Source organism: Grampus griseus, assembly GCF_964374135.1.
Source record: "Grampus griseus genome assembly, chromosome: 9".
NCBI classification, from domain to species: Eukaryota; Metazoa; Chordata; class Mammalia; order Artiodactyla; family Delphinidae; genus Grampus; species Grampus griseus.
This window is the reverse complement of record NC_139003.1, coordinates 6128096-6146610: the sequence shown is the minus strand read 5'-3', so window position 1 is coordinate 6146610 and position 18515 is coordinate 6128096. Positions and strand designations below refer to the sequence as shown.

Sequence of the window (18515 nt, the reverse complement as noted above, 5' to 3'; positions counted from 1 at the left end):
CAACTCGGATTTGCGAGTTTCCCAAGCTAAGACAGGATTGCCTCGTAGAGGCTCCCTACTTTCCAGATAAGGAGACTGAGGCCCGAAGTCGGCATAACTCCTGACTCATAATTTAGGCTTTCACTGACTCCCACCCTGGTGGGTCACCTTCTGGTTCTTCCCTGGAGAAAGAGCAAATGGCCTGCTTCTCTCCAAAACCGAACTCAGTGTGTGGTGTGCCGAGGACTGTTACTTATTTGGCCTGCTCTTAATGACATCTCCTCACCTGCCTGCCCCAACCGAGGAGGAGCCCTGGGCTGGAATTTCCTGTTTTCTCACGGCTCGGGGGCTGCCCCAGCAGGCTGGCTCCCCTGCGGCCGCCGTTCCTGGGTGTTCCAGGCCAGGCTTGCCACGTCTCTCTCGGTGTTGGGCTGGCTGCCGGCCTCTCCAGGTCTGGGCTTGCCGGCTGCGAGGTGGAGGCGTTGAGGGACTCAGTCGGCCGACACCAGGTGCCCAGAGGCCGGAGGTCAGTGCGCCTCGGCCGGCGGCCCCGGCCCGGGCCCAGCCCCGCGCCCCTCACCATGGGCCTGGCCCTCGCCCGCGGGCCCTGAGCATGGAGCGGGGCTGGCCGCCAGGGGACAGCCGCAGCCGGGAGCGGCCCGCCGCCTGCCGCCGCGCCCTCAGCGTCTGCGACTCGCTGGACCTGCACGGCGCCCCGGCCGGCCGCGCTGCCTCCGCCCTGTGTGCCGTGCGCGAGCAGCCGGCGCGGCCGCAGAGCGTGTGCTCGGGCGGCCCGGGGCCACCGGCCGCTGGCGTCCGCGGCCTGCTGCTCAGCCTCCTGCGCCCGCGTCTCGGCCGCCGCGGCCCCCCCGACGGCCTCCCGCAGGCTCCCCGGCCCGCGTCCTCGGGGCGCCCCGGCTCGGCCGCGCCTAGCCCGTCGCCCAGCCCCGCGCCCAGCCCCGCGCCGGCCCGGCGCAGCCGCCCCCGTGGGACCCAGGCGCCGCGGCCCACCAGCATGACGTTCCTGGAGGTGAACCGCCTGGAGCTGGCGGCCGAGGGCGCTGGCGCGGGGCTGGGCCGCGCGGGCAGCGCGGGTTTCCTGCGGGGCGCCTCGCTGTGGAGCAGCCAGCGCTGGCAGGTGCTACGCGGCGGCGGCGGGCGCAGCTCCCCGGGCCCCCGGCGCGGCCTGTCGGCGCTGAGGAAGAGCTTCAGCTTCCGTCTGCGCCGCGGCCAGGAGATCCGGCGCGCAGAGTCGGGGCTGCTGCCCCGGGCGCGCACCCGCAGCGACGGCGACGCCAGCTCTCTGGGTGCCTTCTCCAGCCGCCGCGACCTGCTGCTGGGCGCCGCGGCCCCGAGCGCCGCGCCAGAGCCGGGCCGGCCCCACACTGCCGCCGGCCTCTGGAGGCTGCTCACCAGCCGCTTCCGCCGGAGGGAGCCCGCGCCCGCGCCCTCCGAGCCGCTGTGGAGCCGCCGGGCGGCCGCGGCCCCTGGGCTCCTGGGCGCGCCAAGCGGTAAGGGGGAGAGCCCCGGCCTGCGTGGCCTCCCTGGTTGGAGTCCGGGGTTGAGGGCGGGTGTGAAACAAACCGGAAACCTACCTGGGAGAGGCGGGCGTGTGCCTTGTGGGCCTGGGGGCTAGCCGGGGCTGGCCGAGTGGGATCGGCGCCGGGCAGGCAAGGCTCTGGGGTCGCCGGTGGGTCTGGAGAAGGTGTCTGTGGCAGAGGTGGCTTTCCAGGTGGGTCGGGGCAGGACCTCCCGCCCGTGGCCCTAGCGTGGTGGAATGAGAGCGGGTCGGAAGGGCCCCTTATCACTTTGGGTGCCTGAGGAGTTGGGGCCTGGGAGGGGAGGGATGGAGACGCACTCGGAGCCAGCGGGCTCTGGGTGGGAGCCTAGAACAGCAGCATTTCTAGCTCCCAGGCGAGGCTCGAGCCCTCACCTCTAGCTGCCTGTGCAGATGAGTTTGGGGAATGCTTGTGGACCCGACCGTCATAAGCACTGTTTGAGACAGCCTGGGGAGGGGGAGCAAGCCCAGCCAGAGAGGCTGGCCCAGGCCCAAGCTGCCCGGAGCCGATCGCAGGATGTCCATTACAACCTAGAGGATAAAGGAGAGGGGGGCTCTGCGTGGCTGGAGCCCGGCGAGCTGAGGATGGACTGGAGAGGAGGAGCCCCGGAGGTGGGTCTCTGGGACACAGAGGGTGGTGACCTCCTGCCCAGGAGGAGCTTGGGGATGAGGGCCGCTCCCCATTGGACCTGCCTCTCACAGAACAGGGCCAGGTAAGGGCTCCTCCCTCTTCAGCCTCCAGGAATGCGGTAGGTGGCCGCACCCTGCAAGGGTGAGCTGTTCCTACTCGCAGCAGAAGCTGCAGCCTTGCCGCCCAGCTTGGGTCTGGCTGAGACCCACTGGAGGCCTCTCACCAGGTGGGGGGCGGCAGGCCGAGTGTGGCTCGAGGTAGCAACTACGCCCCTTGATGTAGCAGTAAGAGGAGGGATGGGGCCAGGCCAGTGGAAGTGGGGGCTGGCATTGCTCCGTCCCAGCTGCGCAGAACGTTCCTGCTGCTTCCCAGGAGACCAGGGCGTGAGTGCTGTTTTCTGGCCTTGGCCTGTGAAGGGGCAGCGTCAGAGGCAGCAGGTGGTGGATAGCAAAGGTGTGTGTCCCACCCCAGTCCTGACAGGCGGCCTTCTCTCCCGCAGACTCCTTTGTGAACAGCCAGGAGTGGACCCTGAGCCGTTCGGTGCCGGAGCTTAAAGTGGTGAGTGAGGCCCATGGGAGGCCCAGGCAGCCCAGGGGCTGGGGGTGCGGGCTGGAGTGGTGGGCCGGCGTTGCTTCCCCCGCTTCCAGTCCCCTCCGTCTCTAGGCTTGGTCTCTCCCGTCACCCCTCTCTTCCCTGTTTCTCTTTGCTCGCCCATCCGCAGCACTGGCCCCTCTCCTTGCTAACGTATCAGCCTTTCCTGCCCCGTGTCCTCCGTCCTGCCCTCTGACCGCAGCTCTCCCGCCTTCCTGTCCCGCAGGGCATTGTGGGGAACCTGTCTAGTGGCAAGTCGGCCCTGGTGCACCGCTATCTGACGGGGACCTATGTCCAGGAGGAGTCCCCAGAAGGTGAGCGTTACGGGCCGGCCTTAATGGCCGCCGTCCCTCCTTCCGGTTGTCTGTGCGGGGGCTGCAGCCCTTGGCTTTCTCAGCGCTCCCGTCTTCTCTGTTGGAAGCTGTGGACTTCTTTTCTGCTTGGCCCCCGTGGGCTCGCTCTTCTGGTTTTGGGCCTGACCGTGAACTCTGTCCTAGGGGGTCGGTTTAAGAAGGAGATTGTGGTGGATGGCCAGAGTTACCTGCTGCTGATCCGAGATGAAGGAGGCCCCCCTGAGCTCCAGGTGATGCCCCTGCCCCCAGCCCTGGCCTTTGGTGCCCCTTTCTTGAGGTTCCCAGTTGGGACTCGGCAAGGTTGCGTGTGGGGAGAGGGGTACGCAGTTCGCCCGTGCCCAGGTGAGGGTGGTAATTGTGCTCGGTCCCCCCTAGTTTGCTGCCTGGGTGGACGCGGTGGTGTTTGTGTTCAGCCTGGAGGATGAAATCAGCTTCCAGACGGTGTACAACTACTTCCTGCGGCTCTGCAGCTTCCGCAACGCCAGCGAGGTGCCCATGGTGCTGGTGGGCACGCAGGGTGAGCGGGCCAGCAGGGGTGAGGCGGGGGCTCTGGGCCCCCAGGTGGCAGGCACGAGAAAGCCTGGCTGCCCCGTCCTCCTGGCGCTGGACCAGCCCTTTCGTGTCGCCCTAGAGCGGGCGCCTCCTCTTTGCCCCGTACGCACTGGGTCTTCCCCAGCTAAGATCCTGCCATCCGTGTGGTGGTCGTGTCCACATTTTGAGATGAATAAACAGAGTGTCTGGCTCGTTCCCACTCAGTGAGTCGGTGGCAGAGCTGGAACGAGGCCCAGACACCCGTATTCTCATGCTCCGTGTCGTCCGCTGCCCGGGCTCTTTGCCCAGCCACCCTCTGACCGAACGGCCCACCGGCCAGCAGCCTCAGCTTCTCAGCAGGCTGAGTCAGTCCCCACTCTCCCGTCTCCAACAGACGCCATCAGTGCCGCGAACCCGCGGGTCATCGACGACAGCAGGGCCCGCAAGCTGTCCACAGACTTGAAGCGCTGCACCTACTACGAGACGTGCGCCACCTACGGACTCAACGTGGAGCGCGTCTTCCAGGACGGTAACTCGGCGCCAGGGACGCTCCCCCAGAGGGGGTCAGGCAGGCGGGGGGTGGGGGGGGGTGGGGTGGGGTAGGGGGGTGGCGGCTCTAAGCTGGGCTCCTCGCTCCTCCCCACATGGGTAATTGACTGTGCTGTCCCCTGCAGTGGCCCAGAAGGTAGTGGCCTTGCGGAAGAAGCAGCAGCTGGCCATCGGGCCCTGCAAGTCACTGCCCAACTCTCCCAGCCACTCGGCCGTGTCCGCTGCCTCCATCCCGTCCGTGCATATCAACCAGGTGCGGGCAGCCTCCCCCCGCCCCCCGCCACTGCACGCCCCGCCCGCCGCGGCCCTGCCTCCCATTCTGTCTGTCTGCCTGCCTGTCCCCACCTCGTCTGGTCTGCCGCCTTGCAGATGGTTTGAAAGCACTGGCTCGAGTTCCCTTAGCCTGCACGACTGGCCTGGCCTCCTCTGTACCCCGTGGTGACTGCCTTCCCGCTAGTTCCCGTCCCTGCTCGACACTCTCCTTGCCCCGCAGCTCTGCAGCAGCTGAGGCCGCCTAAGCATTTGCTCTGGTCACCCACGTTAGCGCTATCTCAGTGCCCGCTTCCCGTGCAGCCGTTCTCAGGAGGCTCTGAGCTGAGCTCGTCCCTGCTGGCCCTCACCTGCTGGCCCTTCTCTCGGTGTTTGTGTTTAGAAGGGCAGCACTTACCCGCAAGGGCCAGTGGCATTTGTGACGTGTGGGGTAGTGGGGGTGTTCTGAGCCGGGTCCTGCCAGGGTTTCTCCTGTATTACCACTTGGACACCCGCCCACTTCCTGGGCCTACTGCCTGGTTGTTTTTTGGCCCTTGGCAGGCAGGCCAGTACTTGCATCTCCCCGCTCAGTCCCTGCTCGGCGGAAAGCCCTGGGCCATCACAGGTGTGCGCGCTGAGTGGTCAAGCCGACAGCCACTCCTTTACTTCTGCCAAGGGCCATCGTCTTTCTGAGGCCCCCTGGCCCACCAGTGTCCTGATGACAGCCTGATGACTTTTCCAGAGAGCCCTCCCTTTAGCACTTTAGACGGCGTCAGGGCTTCCCCTGTAAGCACTCCCCCGTGGAAGAAAGGAGGCACGGAAGGTCTTTCTTCACTGTCTCTGAGCGGCGCTGCCTCGCCTGCAGAACCAGCTGTGCACGGGGGCCCTGCCCACCGGGGGGCAGCAGCTCAGGTGTCTTGCTCCCTTTGTACGGGTTAGGATTCGAGGAGGCTGCCAGGGCAGGACACGTTCTCTATTTAGTGATCATCCGATGGGCTGTTAGCGGGTGGCCTTGTCAAACTGCGTTTCCCGAGTCCTGGAGTGGACACTGCCGAGCACCTGCTGTCTCTCTGCGGAGATCCTCTGCCGCCGCTCCCTTACCTGCTGCTTCCTCTGGAGCAGTCTTAGCTTAGCTGTTCCGCTCTCTGCCCCGGCCCTCCTGTATCCTGTACCCTGTCACCCACACTGCCTAGAAGCAAACCTCATCCTCCCCTTGCACTCTGAGGCCCGCCCTGGCCTCCTGCAGCCTTGCTCTTTGTCACTGACTTGGGGAGCTCATCCAGGGTGACCTGCCACCTCGCGTCACACCCACCTGTGAGCCAAGACTCCACAGTTCGTCCTCTTCTGGCCTCTGTCACTGACTCCAACCTGCTAGCCTTTGCCTCCGATTCAGCTCCCGGGCTGACCCCGAATGGCCCCTGCTGGGGCCCTAGTGGGGCAGCCCAGTGTGGTGACCACCGGGTCCTGCTGGCCTCCAGGCCGTGCTTGGTACCACCTGTAGGAGCTAGTGGCCCCTCTGCTGCCCCACGAGCCCCCGGCCAGGTCTCCGCACCGCAGGCTTCCCAGCTCCTGCCTGCCACCCGCCCCTGCGCCCCTCCCGGAGCCGCCCTCAGCAGCCCTCTCTGTCCTTAGGCCACGAATGGCGGCAGCAGCGCTTTCAGCGACTACTCATCCTCAGTCCCCTCCACCCCCAGCATCAGCCAGCGGGAGCTGCGCATCGAGACCATCGCTGCCTCCTCCACCCCCACACCCATCCGCAAGCAGTCCAAGCGGCGCTCCAACATCTTCACGGTACGTGCCCGCCCCTCCCGCCTGCCCGGCCGCCTTCACCAAACGGGCAGGGCCGAGCCCCCAGCCCCCGGCCAGGAGGGAGCAGGCAGGACGATGCCACCTGCCGACCTCCATCCCCACTGACGCGCGCCTCTTCCGTCGGCTCCTTACCGGTGCCCCCCGTCCACACCCAGACTCTTCCAGACTCTTCCTCCGAGCCCACGGGGCCGCCCTCAGCACATGCACACAGACCCTCCTCCCGGCCGCACACACACACCCTCCCTCTCCCCGACCTCGTAGGGCTTCCTGGCCAGCTTGAGGGATCTCTGGACGCGTCTGCTCTAACTCTGAGGCACCCGTGATTCCGCAGTTGTGGACTGAGGCCCCGAGATTGTTTGCCTGAGGCTACAGGAAGCGTTTGCTGGCAGAGCTAGAATGAACAGGGCCCAGGCCTCGAGTCCACCTGCCCGCTCTTTTCATTCTCCCACGCTTCCCATCCGCTGCGCCATCGGCCTAACGAAGGCTTAGCTGTCTTTCCCCAGGCCTCCGTCTCCTGATTCCCTGCCTCGGTCCCCCCACAAGCTCTTCCTCTCCCCCTCCCCGCAGACCCCAGCCCCAGGGTCCCGTGTGCCTTCCGCCGTAGGGGCCCAGCCCGTCAGCTCTTAGGTGTCCTGAGCCTGCATCTGACACGCAGTGCCCATCCCCAAACTCACCGTCCAGCTGGGACTTGGCTGGACCATTCCGGGAGTCTTGGGTCAGACACAGGTGGGTGAGCTGCCCGTGTGGACTCTCAGGAGATCGCCCTGTCCTTCTGCGTCACTCCACCTGCCTCTTTCTGAGCATCAGGGCGTGGCTGTCAGTCCAGCCCACCAGGTCAGGCCCCGGCCAGGCTCTCAGGAACCCCGTCCACACAGAGCCAGTGCTCCCCAGGCCTCGCCCATTCATCCTCGCCTCCGCCTGCCTGGCGCACTTCTGCCCAGTCTGCCTGCCTCTGTCCGCCCCGTGCCTGCCTCGCGCCCTCCCCGGCCATGCTGACTGACCCCCTCCCTGCTGCCAGTTGCTACCGTGCGTCACAGCCGTCCCGCCCCCAGCCCCCAGCCCCAACCCTGCCTGGACTCGCAGCTCCCTGTCTCCCGTGCACGCCCATTGAGACGCACAGCGCCTTGGGCTGCCTGCTCACGCCCACGCCTCCTGCTGCTGCCGCTGCTGCTGCCGCCGCCGCCGTAGAGCCCGTGGGCGACCTGTGTTTGCAGTGACTGCTATCCACGCCCTCGGCACCTGCTCCCTGACATCCAGCCTCAGTCACCTGCTCCCTCCACACCATTCTTCACCTCTCGCCTTTCTCTGCCGCTGGTCCTGCACCACCCCAGGGCACGCGCTCTTCCCTCTGCCACCCGCCCGGGCCCAGGGCCCCCTCGCCAGCGCCTTGGCGCTCCCCGCGCTCTGCTGCCTGCTCTGCGGAGCAGAGCCCGCCTCGCCGCGCGCGTCCTGGGCACAGCCGGCCCCGGGCCCTTTCATTCTCTCCATCTTCACCGTGGCAACCTTATTTTTTCTTTCCATTGTTTCCATGGTGACCTCACTTGCGCCATTGTCCCCAAGGCAGCCTCAAGACGTGTCCGTCTCTAGAGGTGCATCTCGGGACCTCCCCTTCTCATCATCGCCGCCGGGGCCACCCCCTTGCCCTCCTCGTCCTCCCCAGCAGGGCCACGCCTGTTCTGTGGCTGGCGCCCCCGTGACTCTCCCGCTGGACGTGGCCGCTGGCATCCCCCGTCTCCCCCATGACTTCATGTTACTCGTTTTGTTGCCACTCTTGCCTGGCTTCCCGTCCTGGGGGGGCCCCCTCTGGGCTCCCAGGGATCCTCTGCTGGTTGGGGCCTCTCTGCTCACCAGCCTGGCTGGGACAGCCTGCGCCCCACTCCCCACGACCGGCTCTTCTGTCTGGGGACCCGGTGGCAGCGGCCCATCCACCTTCCTCCCCCTGGGCCAAAGGGGCAGAGGCCGTGGCACCCAGGAGAGGCCCGGGGCGGGTGCTGACGGACGGTGGAGCCGCGGGCGGTGGCCCTTGGCCTGCCTCTTCCCGCTCCTTTGGCTGTGCTGCCCCCGCGCTGCGGCTGCGGTCCTTTGCCTCTTCCTTGTGCCCTTGGCTCCTGGCAGCCCGGGTGAGCAGGAGGGTGTAGGGCCCGGAGTGGAGAACACTCCCCGCTGACATGGACTGCCCGGCGCCACCGCTGCCGCCGCCTGCCCGCCCCCCGCACCCTCTCCCCCTCCTCTTCATCCCGCCGCCGCCGCCTCTCCCCAGCCGCCTGGGTCTCTGCCCTCACCAGTGCTGACCGACTGTGCGGGGCTTGAGTATAACTTGCCAAAATCTTTATTCTTTCGATATTTGCAGATATGTGCCACTGTTTCCAACTTTTCATCAACAAAAAGGCCTTTCCAACTCCTTCCAAATTAGAAGACCAGGTGGTGACACACAGCACCTCTGGACATTCTCCCCTGTGCGGGGCCGGAGGCGGGCCGGGCCCTGGGACTGCTCTCAGATGAGAAGCGGCCGCCGTGCTCCCCACTCCAGAGACCCACAGGAACCTTTGTAACTAACCCCCACCCCCAGGGAAGGCTAGGAACGCCGGAGCCCGCGGCTGGGGGCTGCCAGGGACCAGCCCTGCTGGACGCGCTGCGCCAGGCTCGCTGCATGGAGAAGAAGGGAGCTCGGCCCACGCCCGGCGCCGGCCAGCGACGAGGCCCAGAGGCCGGGGCGTCCGAGCGCCCGGCCGGCCGGCGGTCCAGCTGCTCCTGGGGGAGCTCCCCCGCCCCTCCCCTCCTCTGCTCCTTCCTGCATGGACTTCTGCCGTTCCTGCTCCGCTCCGGACGCCGCAGCCACGCCGCGCTTGCCTTCCCCTCTCTTGGCCTCCCATTTCCTAGGATCCGCATTCGGGCGGGCTCTGCCCCAGGAGCCCGGCAGGGGCGCAGGGCCTCTTCTGGCCTCTCTCCTCTCTCTCTCCATCCACTGTGCCCCTCGGGCTACGCCGCCGTGCTCGGCGTAACGTGCCATGTGGTGTCTGTGCCGCAGACGGGCCGCTACCCGCTCACTTCTGGACTTTGCTCTCCCTGGTGGTCATGCCCTGTGCTCCCGGCCACGTCCCTCAGCCCCACCGTCCACCTCTCCTCGCCCCTTCCCGTCTCTTACGCCCCAGCCCCCTGGGCTGCGCGCTCCTCACGCCCTCGGTATCTCGTGTCCTTGCTCTTTTGTAAGGGGCGGGCCCGGCCCAGTGACCTGTGCTGCTCTGTATGGTGCCGTGTGTAAGAATAAACCCGTTGGAATACTCGTGGTCTCAGTTCCTTCCCGGTCCCGCCGCCCCGGCCCCGCCCCACTGCTAGGGCCCGCCCAGGAGGAGGGAGGACGGGAGGGCTGGCTGGGGATTCCAGGTGGGCTGCTGACCCCGCAGACCCTGGGCCCCTTTAACACGCCTCTTCTGTTCTCTTCCAGTCTCGAAAGGGTGCCGACTTGGACCGGGAGAAAAAAGCCGCCGAGTGCAAGGTGGACAGCATCGGGAGTGGTCGGGCCATCCCCATTAAACAGGTCAGCACTCCCTTCCCCTGGGGCTGGAGAGGAGCTGAGATGAAGCCCAGGAAATGTTAGATGATGGTTCTTTTCGGGGCCTCTGGAAGATGGTGAGAGAGGCCAGCGCCCTGCCCCTGCCAGGCCTGAATCCTTAAAAAGGAGAGTTCTCCTGCAGAGAAGAACTCACAGCACAGCGGGGAAGGGTGGCCGGAACCCTTACGCTGCCAGTTCCTCCTCACCACCACAGGGAGGCAGCAGAGAGCCGCCTGCCATCCTCAGCAGCACTTCGCTGGTGGTGGTTCTGGAGGTGGGCGGCCCTGGAGGAGGGTATGGTCTCTCTGGCCTCCCTCCCCTCCTCCCAGAAAAGAGAATTCTCAAAAGAGTACCCTGAGGAGTACGCGTTGAAGGGCTTACCGAGGCCTCTTCCTACCCTGGGTTCACTGGCCCAGTCTTACCGTGTGAGCCTCTGTTTGTTTGTAAAGACAAAACTTAGTGGAGGGGCCACGTCCTGGTAGGGCCTCTCCCTCACCTCCTTCCTGAGTCACTGCCTGGCAGGGCTGGGCCACCCGGTGTTGGATCCTCCCAGACCTCCTGTCGTGGGTCTCTCTGCTGGAAAAAGACGTTGAGTGATGGAGGGGTCTTTGTGCAGAGTTGCTGGTGTGCTGGGCAGGCAGGGCTCTAGAACTGCTGAGCTGGCCTGGTGGTCAGTCCGCTGTAGCCACAGGATGCTGCGCTTGGCCCAGATCTTCTTGGGAGCCGGTGGTTAGAGATGCTGTGTCCACGAGGGCTGTGATGTCAGTTTTTGACCACAGAGGAGACTGGTGTGGCTGGAGCACCTGAGGTCAGCCTGGCCAGGGCCCTGTGGTCAGGTTTGGCTCTCCAGGCTGGGGCTCCTGGAGCCTGTAGGTAGTGTGACCAGAATCCTGGTGTTAGGGATGGGGGTTTCCACTGGGTTTCAGGAAGGGTTTCGGGGCCCAGAGGACACAGTGAGGAGCACTGTGTCGCCCCGCGCCCTCTGTGCTTCAGCCCTCCCCTGAAGTGTCACCACAGTGACGCCCAGCAGGCACTGCTCTAGGTGGGTCAGCCTGCCCGGGGGCGCGTGGAGGGCCTGGGAGAATGGCAGTGGGCACTCTCCTCCCCGTCCCTGTGTGTGTTTGGGCACAGAACTGGTCCATAAACCTGTTGATGGTGTGATTGAGTATCTCTGGGGCCGTGCTGACCGAGGCCTCCCACGGGGCCCTCGCCAGGCCAGGCAGGGGATTGTCACTCCCCGCTTTGGGGCGTGTGCTCTGAGTACACACACATGCGCATGTAAACATTTAACAGACAACGCTTATCCCCACCCCCCCGCCCGTGCTCTGAAATAAGTTAGCCCCAGACGCCCCCTTTCCTGTCTGGGGTCGGTCTGATTTATCTGCTCCCTGAGTCCCCCACGTGGACGGGAAGGCGGGGCTGTGAGGTGGGGGGTGAAACCCGGCCAAAGGGGTCAGCTAGGGTACTGGAGTGTCACAGGCCCCGAACCTCAGGGACACTCCGGAGGAGGCGGCACACAGCCAGGAAGCTGCCCGCTGGAGGCAGGTGCCTAGCCGCGCCGACCTCACGGGGGCTGGGGGCGTGCCTGCCGTTGGGACCGCGCGTCCTTCCACCACTCTCCCCTCTCCGGGCCAGTGGCCATTCCTTGCGCGCTCCCCTCCCCCCCCCCCGCCCCCAGGGCCGGGCTAACCCCTTTCCCGCTCTCCTGTCCCGTTCTTCTCCCCATTCCGTTCTTCTCCTCTCCCCCGCTCTGCTCCTGCTGGGAGTGGAGATTGCATTTCAGTTGCCATTTGCATTCCCAATCAATCCGGACTCCGCAATTAAGCCGGCTGGCGGAGCTGGGAGGGAGGCGGCGGCAGGAACGGGTCCTCTGGGGGCTGTCGCCTCCGCACCGCTCCCATTCCGCCCCAGATTGCTTCCTGCTCCGCCGTGCGCAGCCGGCCGGCCAGGGAGGGGAGCAGGAACCCCTGGAGCTCGCTCTCCTCCCTCGGAACGGGCTGTGACTCGGACGGAGGCGCCGGTAGGGCAGGGCGGAGCGGGCCGGGCCGGTGAGAGGCGGGCTGAGCCTGTGGGCGCGGGTCAAGCCCCAGCGGCCGAGATCCCTCCTCCCCCGCCCCCCTCCCGGCGCTCCTCCCACGCCCCCCTCCCGGCGCTCCTCCCACGCCCCCTCCCGGCGCTCCTCCCACGCCCCCTGCTAACGAGCGTCAGAGCAGCGTCGGAGCGTCATTACCGTCGTCCGCGGCGCCGGGGTCTCCTCCCGAGAGGGGCCCAGGTGACGGAGGAGGAAGAGTTCTGGGTAGAAAAGGGCTTCCCGCTTACGCCGGCCTCTTCTGCATCCTGGCTCCTGATTTCCTGCTGGGGGCGGGGAGCGGGCCCTGTAGGTGGGTCCGCGCTTCCGAGGAGACTGAGGCCCAGACAGTGACACGACTTGCTTGATGTTAAGAGCTAGTTGGTGGCAGAACGGGGCACGGAGTCAGGTTTTCCTTTCCCTTGACCAGGAGGGAACCTGGTGAAGATGAAGGGACAGAGGAGGGAGGGCGGGCTCAGGTGTGAAAGGTTTGAGAACAGAGGCCCTTGGGGAGCAGGTGGGAAAGGAGGGAGTGAGATGGGGCGCAGGCGAGCCAGCCGTGGCGGCCACTCCCAGGGTAGCGGGATGGGCCTGGGCCGCCTTCTCCAGAGTCTGGCCGGCAGTCCTCAGGGCCGTGGTCCACAGTCAGGGGAGAGGCGGCGGCTGAACTGTTTCCACGTTCCTGGCCTGTGAGGGGATGGCTGCCACGCCCAGAGGCTGGTCGCCAAGGCTCCTTCGCGGACCACGAAGCAGGGGCCGCGGTGGCCTGGGCCGTTCCAGCCGACCTGTCGTCTGCTGAAGGTCCCGTTCACACCCTTGGTCTTCAGAAGCTCTTTGTGAGGAAAAGGGGGCCAGATAGTAGCAGCAGTGTCCTTAGATGGCCTACGACTCAGTGGCCTGACTTCCCGCAACTGCACCTGTCTTTGAGGGCAGGAGGATGAGGATAGGGGAAGGGAGTGGGGGAGCAAGGATGTGAAACACCTGTGATGTTATCGCCACCGCAGTCCCTGTTGTGGGGAGAGATGGGGCGGGCATCCCAGCCCACCTGTTTGTTAACCTCATCCCCCTAAGGGCCGAGCCTTCCAGTAGGAAGCCTTAGCGGGGTAGGGGGCCATGGATCCGGGGTTTACCCCCCGCCCTCTCTCACAGTGAATCTCTTGACCCCCATTTTCGGTTTGTCTGAGGGCACGGCCCTCCCCTCCTGTAGGAGAGGTTGGCACAGGGGCTCTGGCAGCTCCTCTGCGACCTGCTGGGACTTGGCATGCTGCCCGCTCTCGCCCAGCCGGGGCAGTCCCGCTGTGAGGGGGGGCTGCCCCCCAGGAGTTCTGTCTAGGAATGTCCAGGGAGCACTGCCTCTTCTCAGCCCTCCCGAGTTTGGGGAGGGGGCCCCACAGGGGTGATGCCGGTCCTGGGGCACCTGCCGCCTGTGCACGTCCGTGTCCCGTCCCGACCTGAGCTCCATCTTTGGCCGTTCTCCCGTGCTGTCTGCTGTTTCCAGGCGAAAGCCAGTGGGTGAGGGACAGTCGGGGGTTGTCATCAGGGGAGGGCAGCAGAGGCCGTCTGGGGTGTGGGTGGAGGCCTCGTCTGCCTCGGTGAGGTCCACCCCCACTCGCAGCACCTCCGACACCGCACGGTCTCGGCTGGCTCTTCCCCCGCCCTGTCCACCAGCTGTTCCCCAAGCGTCTGCTGCATCCCAGGAGTGTCGCAGTGCTGAGGGTGTCGAGGAACAACACGCCCAAATCCCTGCCCCTGGGGAGCCCTTGTTCATCCTGGTGCCCATCTAACCTCCACGCCCAGTGTCTTATCAGCTCACACGGGAGATTTGGGTGCTGGGCTGTATGGCTGGGTCTTCCCACTGCCTGCCTTGGGGGAGACTGGGCCATTCTGGGGACAGTTAGGGGCTTTTCTGCTCTATTTGGGGCTGCCACAGAGGGTAGGAGGCCCGGGCCCTCCTGAGGTCTCTGTGCTGTGTTCCACCCCATCCCTGGAGACGGTGGGTGGGAGCAGCACTGCTGGGAGGCCATCTAAACCCCTGCCTCCCGTTGCTGACGTACTTCCCCAACCTGGGGGAGAGGACACCCCCCTGCCATGGGACAGTGTCCATGGTAACTAGAGAGGTGGGCTCCAGGCTGCTTCCTGAGGACGGTCAGGGGCAGCCGAGTTCCATAGATGGGTTCATCCGTCTGGCTCTCCCTGGTTCAGTTTTAGTCCCGTGTGGCCTCTCCATGCAGATAAGCACAGTGACCCGGGAGGACGGGGGGCGGAGGATGCTGTGACCTGTGGACACTGAGACCTTCTTCATAGCTGTGACGTGTGGGCCTGGCTTCTGTCTCTGATCCGGCCTCTGTCTTCAGGGTATCCTGCTCAAGCGCAGTGGCAAGTCCCTGAACAAGGAATGGAAGAAGAAGTACGTGACCCTGTGTGACAATGGGCTGCTTACCTACCATCCCAGCCTGCACGTGAGTCCGGGGGGCCGTGCCTGGGGAAGGCTGGGCGCGGAGGATGAGAAGCGGACGTGGAAGGGCTGACTCCAGGTCCAGAGGGAAGCGACCTTAGCTCGGAAAGACCTTTCCTCGAGAAAGGGCCTCGCTTTGGTGGCTTGGGAGTTGCACAGACCCTGAGACCCAGGCCCAGGCTGAACACTGCACGAAAGCTCACTCCCTTTCATTTTTTTTTTTTTTAATATTTATTTATTTTGGGCTGCGTTGGGTCTTCGTTGCTGCGCGCGGGCTTCCTCTAGTTACGGCGAGCGGGGGCTACTCTTCATTGTGGTGCGCGGGCTTCTCACTGCAGTGGCTTCTCTGGTTGCAGAGCACGGGCTCTAGGTGCACGGGCTTCCATAGTTGTGGCACGCAGCCTCAGTAGTTGTGGCTTGCGGGCTGTAGAGCGCAGGCTCAGTAGTTGTGGCGCACGGGCTTAGTTGCTCCGCGGCATGTGGGATCTTCCCAGACCGGGGCTCGAACCCGTGTCCCCTGCATTGGCAGGTGGATTCTTTTTTTTTTTTTTTTTTTTTTTTTTTTTTTTTTTTTTGGCGGTATGCGGGCCTCTCACTGCTGTGGCCTCTCCCACCGCGGAGCACAGGCTCCGGACGTGCAGGCCCAGCGGCCATGGCCTCTGGGCGCAGCCGCCCCGCAGCATGTGGGATCCTCCTGGACCGGGACGCGAACCCGTGTCCCCTGCATTGGCAGGCGGACTCTCAACCACTGTGCCACCAGGGAAGTCCCGGCCGAGCTCTTTGGAGTAAACTCACCCCTGGGGACGGTCACCTCTGGGCTAGGCTGGTGTGCGAGTCAGGTGCTACATCCTATACTCTAGTTGTTTTAAGAGCTGGATTGGGCCCGTTCACATGGAATTGCTCAAGCTGGGGGGGTCGGTGTTGCCAACAGTTGTGTCTCTGGGAGCTGCACCGTTGGGGTTACGCCTGGGCTCCTGGGATGATGCGGAACGAAAGGGCAGTTAGGCCAGGGCTGCTGGGGTGGCGGGCCTGCACAGGCCCCCTTGGGAAGAGGAGTGTCGGGGGTACTGTTGGTAGGGCAGAGGGGTCTGGAAGGGTGTGGCCGATGCCCGGGGAGGGGCTGGGGCACGGTGACGGTAGCGTGGACCCCGTGGCCGCTCCCCCACCCTTCCTCCCTCCCCTCCCCTCGCTGCGTGGCTCCAGCGCACAGCTGTCCCCAGCATCCATCTCTGTCACCACCCTGCTGTGGGGCTGATGAGTTCTCCCGTGAAGCCCCTGAAGCGCAGCACGTGGGCTGGCTCCACCCCCGGCCCGCCTCCGAGGGTCCCTCGCCGGCCTTTGAATCTGCACAAGGTGTCAGGGGTCCCCGACCTGAGACGTGCTGGGGTCCACGGTTCGGCCATAGCTCCCTCCTGAGAGCACCGCCCAGGACGGCTGAGAAAGCTCCCAGGCCTGGTTTGGGCCTTCCAGTGAGGCCAGAGCCCAGCCTGGCCCTCGGGGTGTCTCTGGACCTGGCCCTTCCCCTCAGCTCAGGGCCTCTTACTCCACAGGGCGGGAGCTGGTACCATGATGCTGGGGCTGAGGGGGTTACAGACGAGGGGCCACGGCTGGGGGCCCTTGGGGACTCAGCACAAAGGCTCCTGGGTGCCGTCCTCTCCCCGGTTCTGGCCTCTTCCTCGCCCAGGACCTGGTCCCGCTGCTGAGTCCACGCAGGACAAGAGGCAGCAAGGCTACTGGCAGAGCCCTGACGAGAGGCGCCGTCCGTGTCTTAGGGAGCGGGGAGCATCTGCGGGTGCAGCGCCCCCGGCCAGAAGGAGCAGGACCACAGTGTTTCCCAGCAGAGAGGGTCTGGGCCCTCCTGGCTTCCAGCGTCCACAGCCCTGGCAGGACACACGTGGCCCTGACCAGGCACCTCCTGGCTGCTGGGCTGGGAGCTGGCCTGTCTGAGGCCTCCGTTTCCCCACCTGTGTGGCAGTGGCCTTCACCCTCCTCTCTGCTGCATCCTTACCCGTTTCTCCTGCTTCATGCTGCCCCCGGCTGGGCGCACTGTGCCCCCTGCTGGTCCCATGCCCCCCCAGAGGAAGGAGGAGAGGGATGGGAGCGGGGTCTCGGCACAGGGAGGAGAGTGCCCGGTGTTGTGTTCGGTTGTGGTTTCAGAAGGGAAGGTGAAGGCCTGAGGGATTGCTGTTTTTACAACTTAACAAACTGGAGAGCAGAGGCTCGGTGGGGTTTGCCGGATCATCAGTCACCCAGCCAGTGGCTGGGCTGTGACTTGGCCCATGACTTTGAGCGTTGCCCAGAGTTTCCTGTAGTGCCAGGAGCGCCTGCCTTCGGGGCTACCTGCGAGTCACTGGAGAGTTACCACTGGGGCAAGTAGGGTGGCTGGGGCAGCCGGCAGCCCACGCGCCCGGCACGGCTGGGCGGCAGACGCTCTCGGAGTCCTGTCCAGCGCTGTGCTGCCCGTGAGCTGAGTGTGGCTCAGTGTGTCGGGCCCGGGACAGGGTCTGGCGGCAGGCACTTCCAGGCTGCTGCTGCTGTCTTGCGAGGTGAATCGAAGAGGCTGCCGCCTCTGCTGCCCCCCCACCCCCCCCCCGGGGCCGCAGGACACGGTGAGGAGGTTGAGAGCATGGCCTCCCCATCCGTCAGCCCCTCACTGGCTGCCCTCTGGCTCCGGGGTCAAAGTGCACGTCCTTTCCCAACTCACCACCTGCTGGATGCCCCGAGCAACCAGCACGCGCAGATGGCGGCCTCCCTGCCCTGTAGACGCTTCTCATTCAGGAGACACGAATCAGATTCGAAACCGTGGTGACAGTGAAAGCACGTGCGCGGCCCCGGGGGCCTGAGTTCCCTCCCAACAGAGGCCGCTGGCCTCTCGGTTTCCGTCCTTGGTGGCCGCTGCCCTCCTGTTGCTATAGCTCTCCCACCTCCGTCCCCCCTTTGCCGTGTTTTCCAACCTGAGCAAGCTTCCCAGCTGCCAGCAGTGAGCAGGGACCCTCCGTCCCCGGAGCTGCCCGCTTCCCTTGGAGGCGCCAAGGGAGCCAGAGAGGAAGGCTCGGCCGGGAACTCCTGGCCTAGCCCGGCCTTGCCCAGGAGACCCGAGGGCAGTGGTGCTGGGGACCCGCCTCCCGACGGGGGCTGGCGGGACGGGCCGGGCTGCAGAGGAAGGGCTGGTGGGCAGGCCTCGAGCCTCACGCGCAGCCCCTGCCTAGCCCCAGAGAGCCCGCCACAGCCTCTCCCGTTTTGCAGCCAGCGAAGCCATTCACACAATCACCTTCTGTTAATTCTATCTGCAACATCAATTAAATTGTTTGTAGAAACTAATTGAATGTGGCTTAATCACACATCTTAATAGCTTTCCACACTCTGAACTCGTTGTTAATTCCAGTAATAAAACGAGATGAGAACGCTGGCTGGGTAATTAGCGAGGAGGCTGGGGAAGAAATTGCTGTTTGATGGTGGGTAATAAAGGCAGCCGTGGTGACCGCTCTCCCACCGCCACTGCCGAGCCCCCGTTCTGCTGACGGAGGGAAACGCCGTTGCTCTGCCCCGGACGCCCCGTCCCTGCTGCTGCCTTTTGAGCTCCTGCCGCACTCTCCTTGGGGCCGGGCTCCGCCTCTGGGCCCGGGCCTGCAGCTGGCCGGGTGCTGGCCTGCTCCCCACACCCCCCGAGCAACCAGTGCCCGTCCGAGGTGGTCGGAGATGCAGAGGCCGGTGCTTTCCCCTTACGTTGGTTGCTGGCTCCTTGGCCCTGAACAGAGCCCCTCCGTGTGGCTCTTTTTCTTGGCCTGGGGTCAGCTTTTCCCGCCGTGTCCCAGCCTGGTTATCCCAGGGCCGTCGTGGGGCCTGAAAACTGCTGCAGCTGCTGTGACCTCCTTGTGAACTAGAGCAGCCCAAGCCCCTCCCCCAGGAAAGTAACTGCAGCTGTGCCTTCGGCCCAGCCAGCTGTTGACAGTCGTCTGGAGCCGCTGAGCTAAGATGTGACCGTGTGCAGGGTCCTGGGTGCGTGCGGAAGCCGAGTCGGTGGGCCGTCGGGCCTGGAGTGAGGAGGGCCAGGAGGGTGGCGTCACACGGTGGATGCTGGGCCGAGAGCAGGACCAAAGGGCCAGCGGCCACCGGGGGGGGTGGGCCAAGTTTGCTGGAGAAGGGACCAGGGGGACGGAGCTCTGGCGGCGCTCGGCAGAGCGGGGGT

The 18515-nt window shown here is 65.4% G+C and overlaps 1 protein-coding gene across 5 annotated transcripts in view; it reads left to right on the top strand.

The window, feature by feature from the left end:
- AGAP3 (ArfGAP with GTPase domain, ankyrin repeat and PH domain 3) overlaps positions 1-18515 on the top strand; it is a gene marked incomplete at its 5' end in the record, with an annotated part of 55920 nt that overhangs the window by 26466 nt on the left and 10939 nt on the right. For 2 of the 5 annotated variants that reach the window (XM_082662174.1, XM_082662173.1), the window contains 9 exons: positions 2668-2726; positions 2986-3073; positions 3257-3342; positions 3488-3629; positions 4038-4172; positions 4318-4445; positions 6074-6232; positions 9696-9788; positions 14226-14330. In XM_082662174.1, the coding sequence (XP_082518300.1) occupies positions 2668-2726; positions 2986-3073; positions 3257-3342; positions 3488-3629; positions 4038-4172; positions 4318-4445; positions 6074-6232; positions 9696-9788; positions 14226-14330 (995 nt within the window). Of the gene's footprint in view, positions 1-487; positions 1491-2667; positions 2727-2985; positions 3074-3256; positions 3343-3487; positions 3630-4037; positions 4173-4317; positions 4446-6073; positions 6233-8600; positions 9532-9695; positions 9789-14225; positions 14331-18515 lie in introns of those variants that run through there. The other 3 variants (XM_082662176.1, XM_082662177.1, XM_082662175.1) reach the window with 3 other exon arrangements.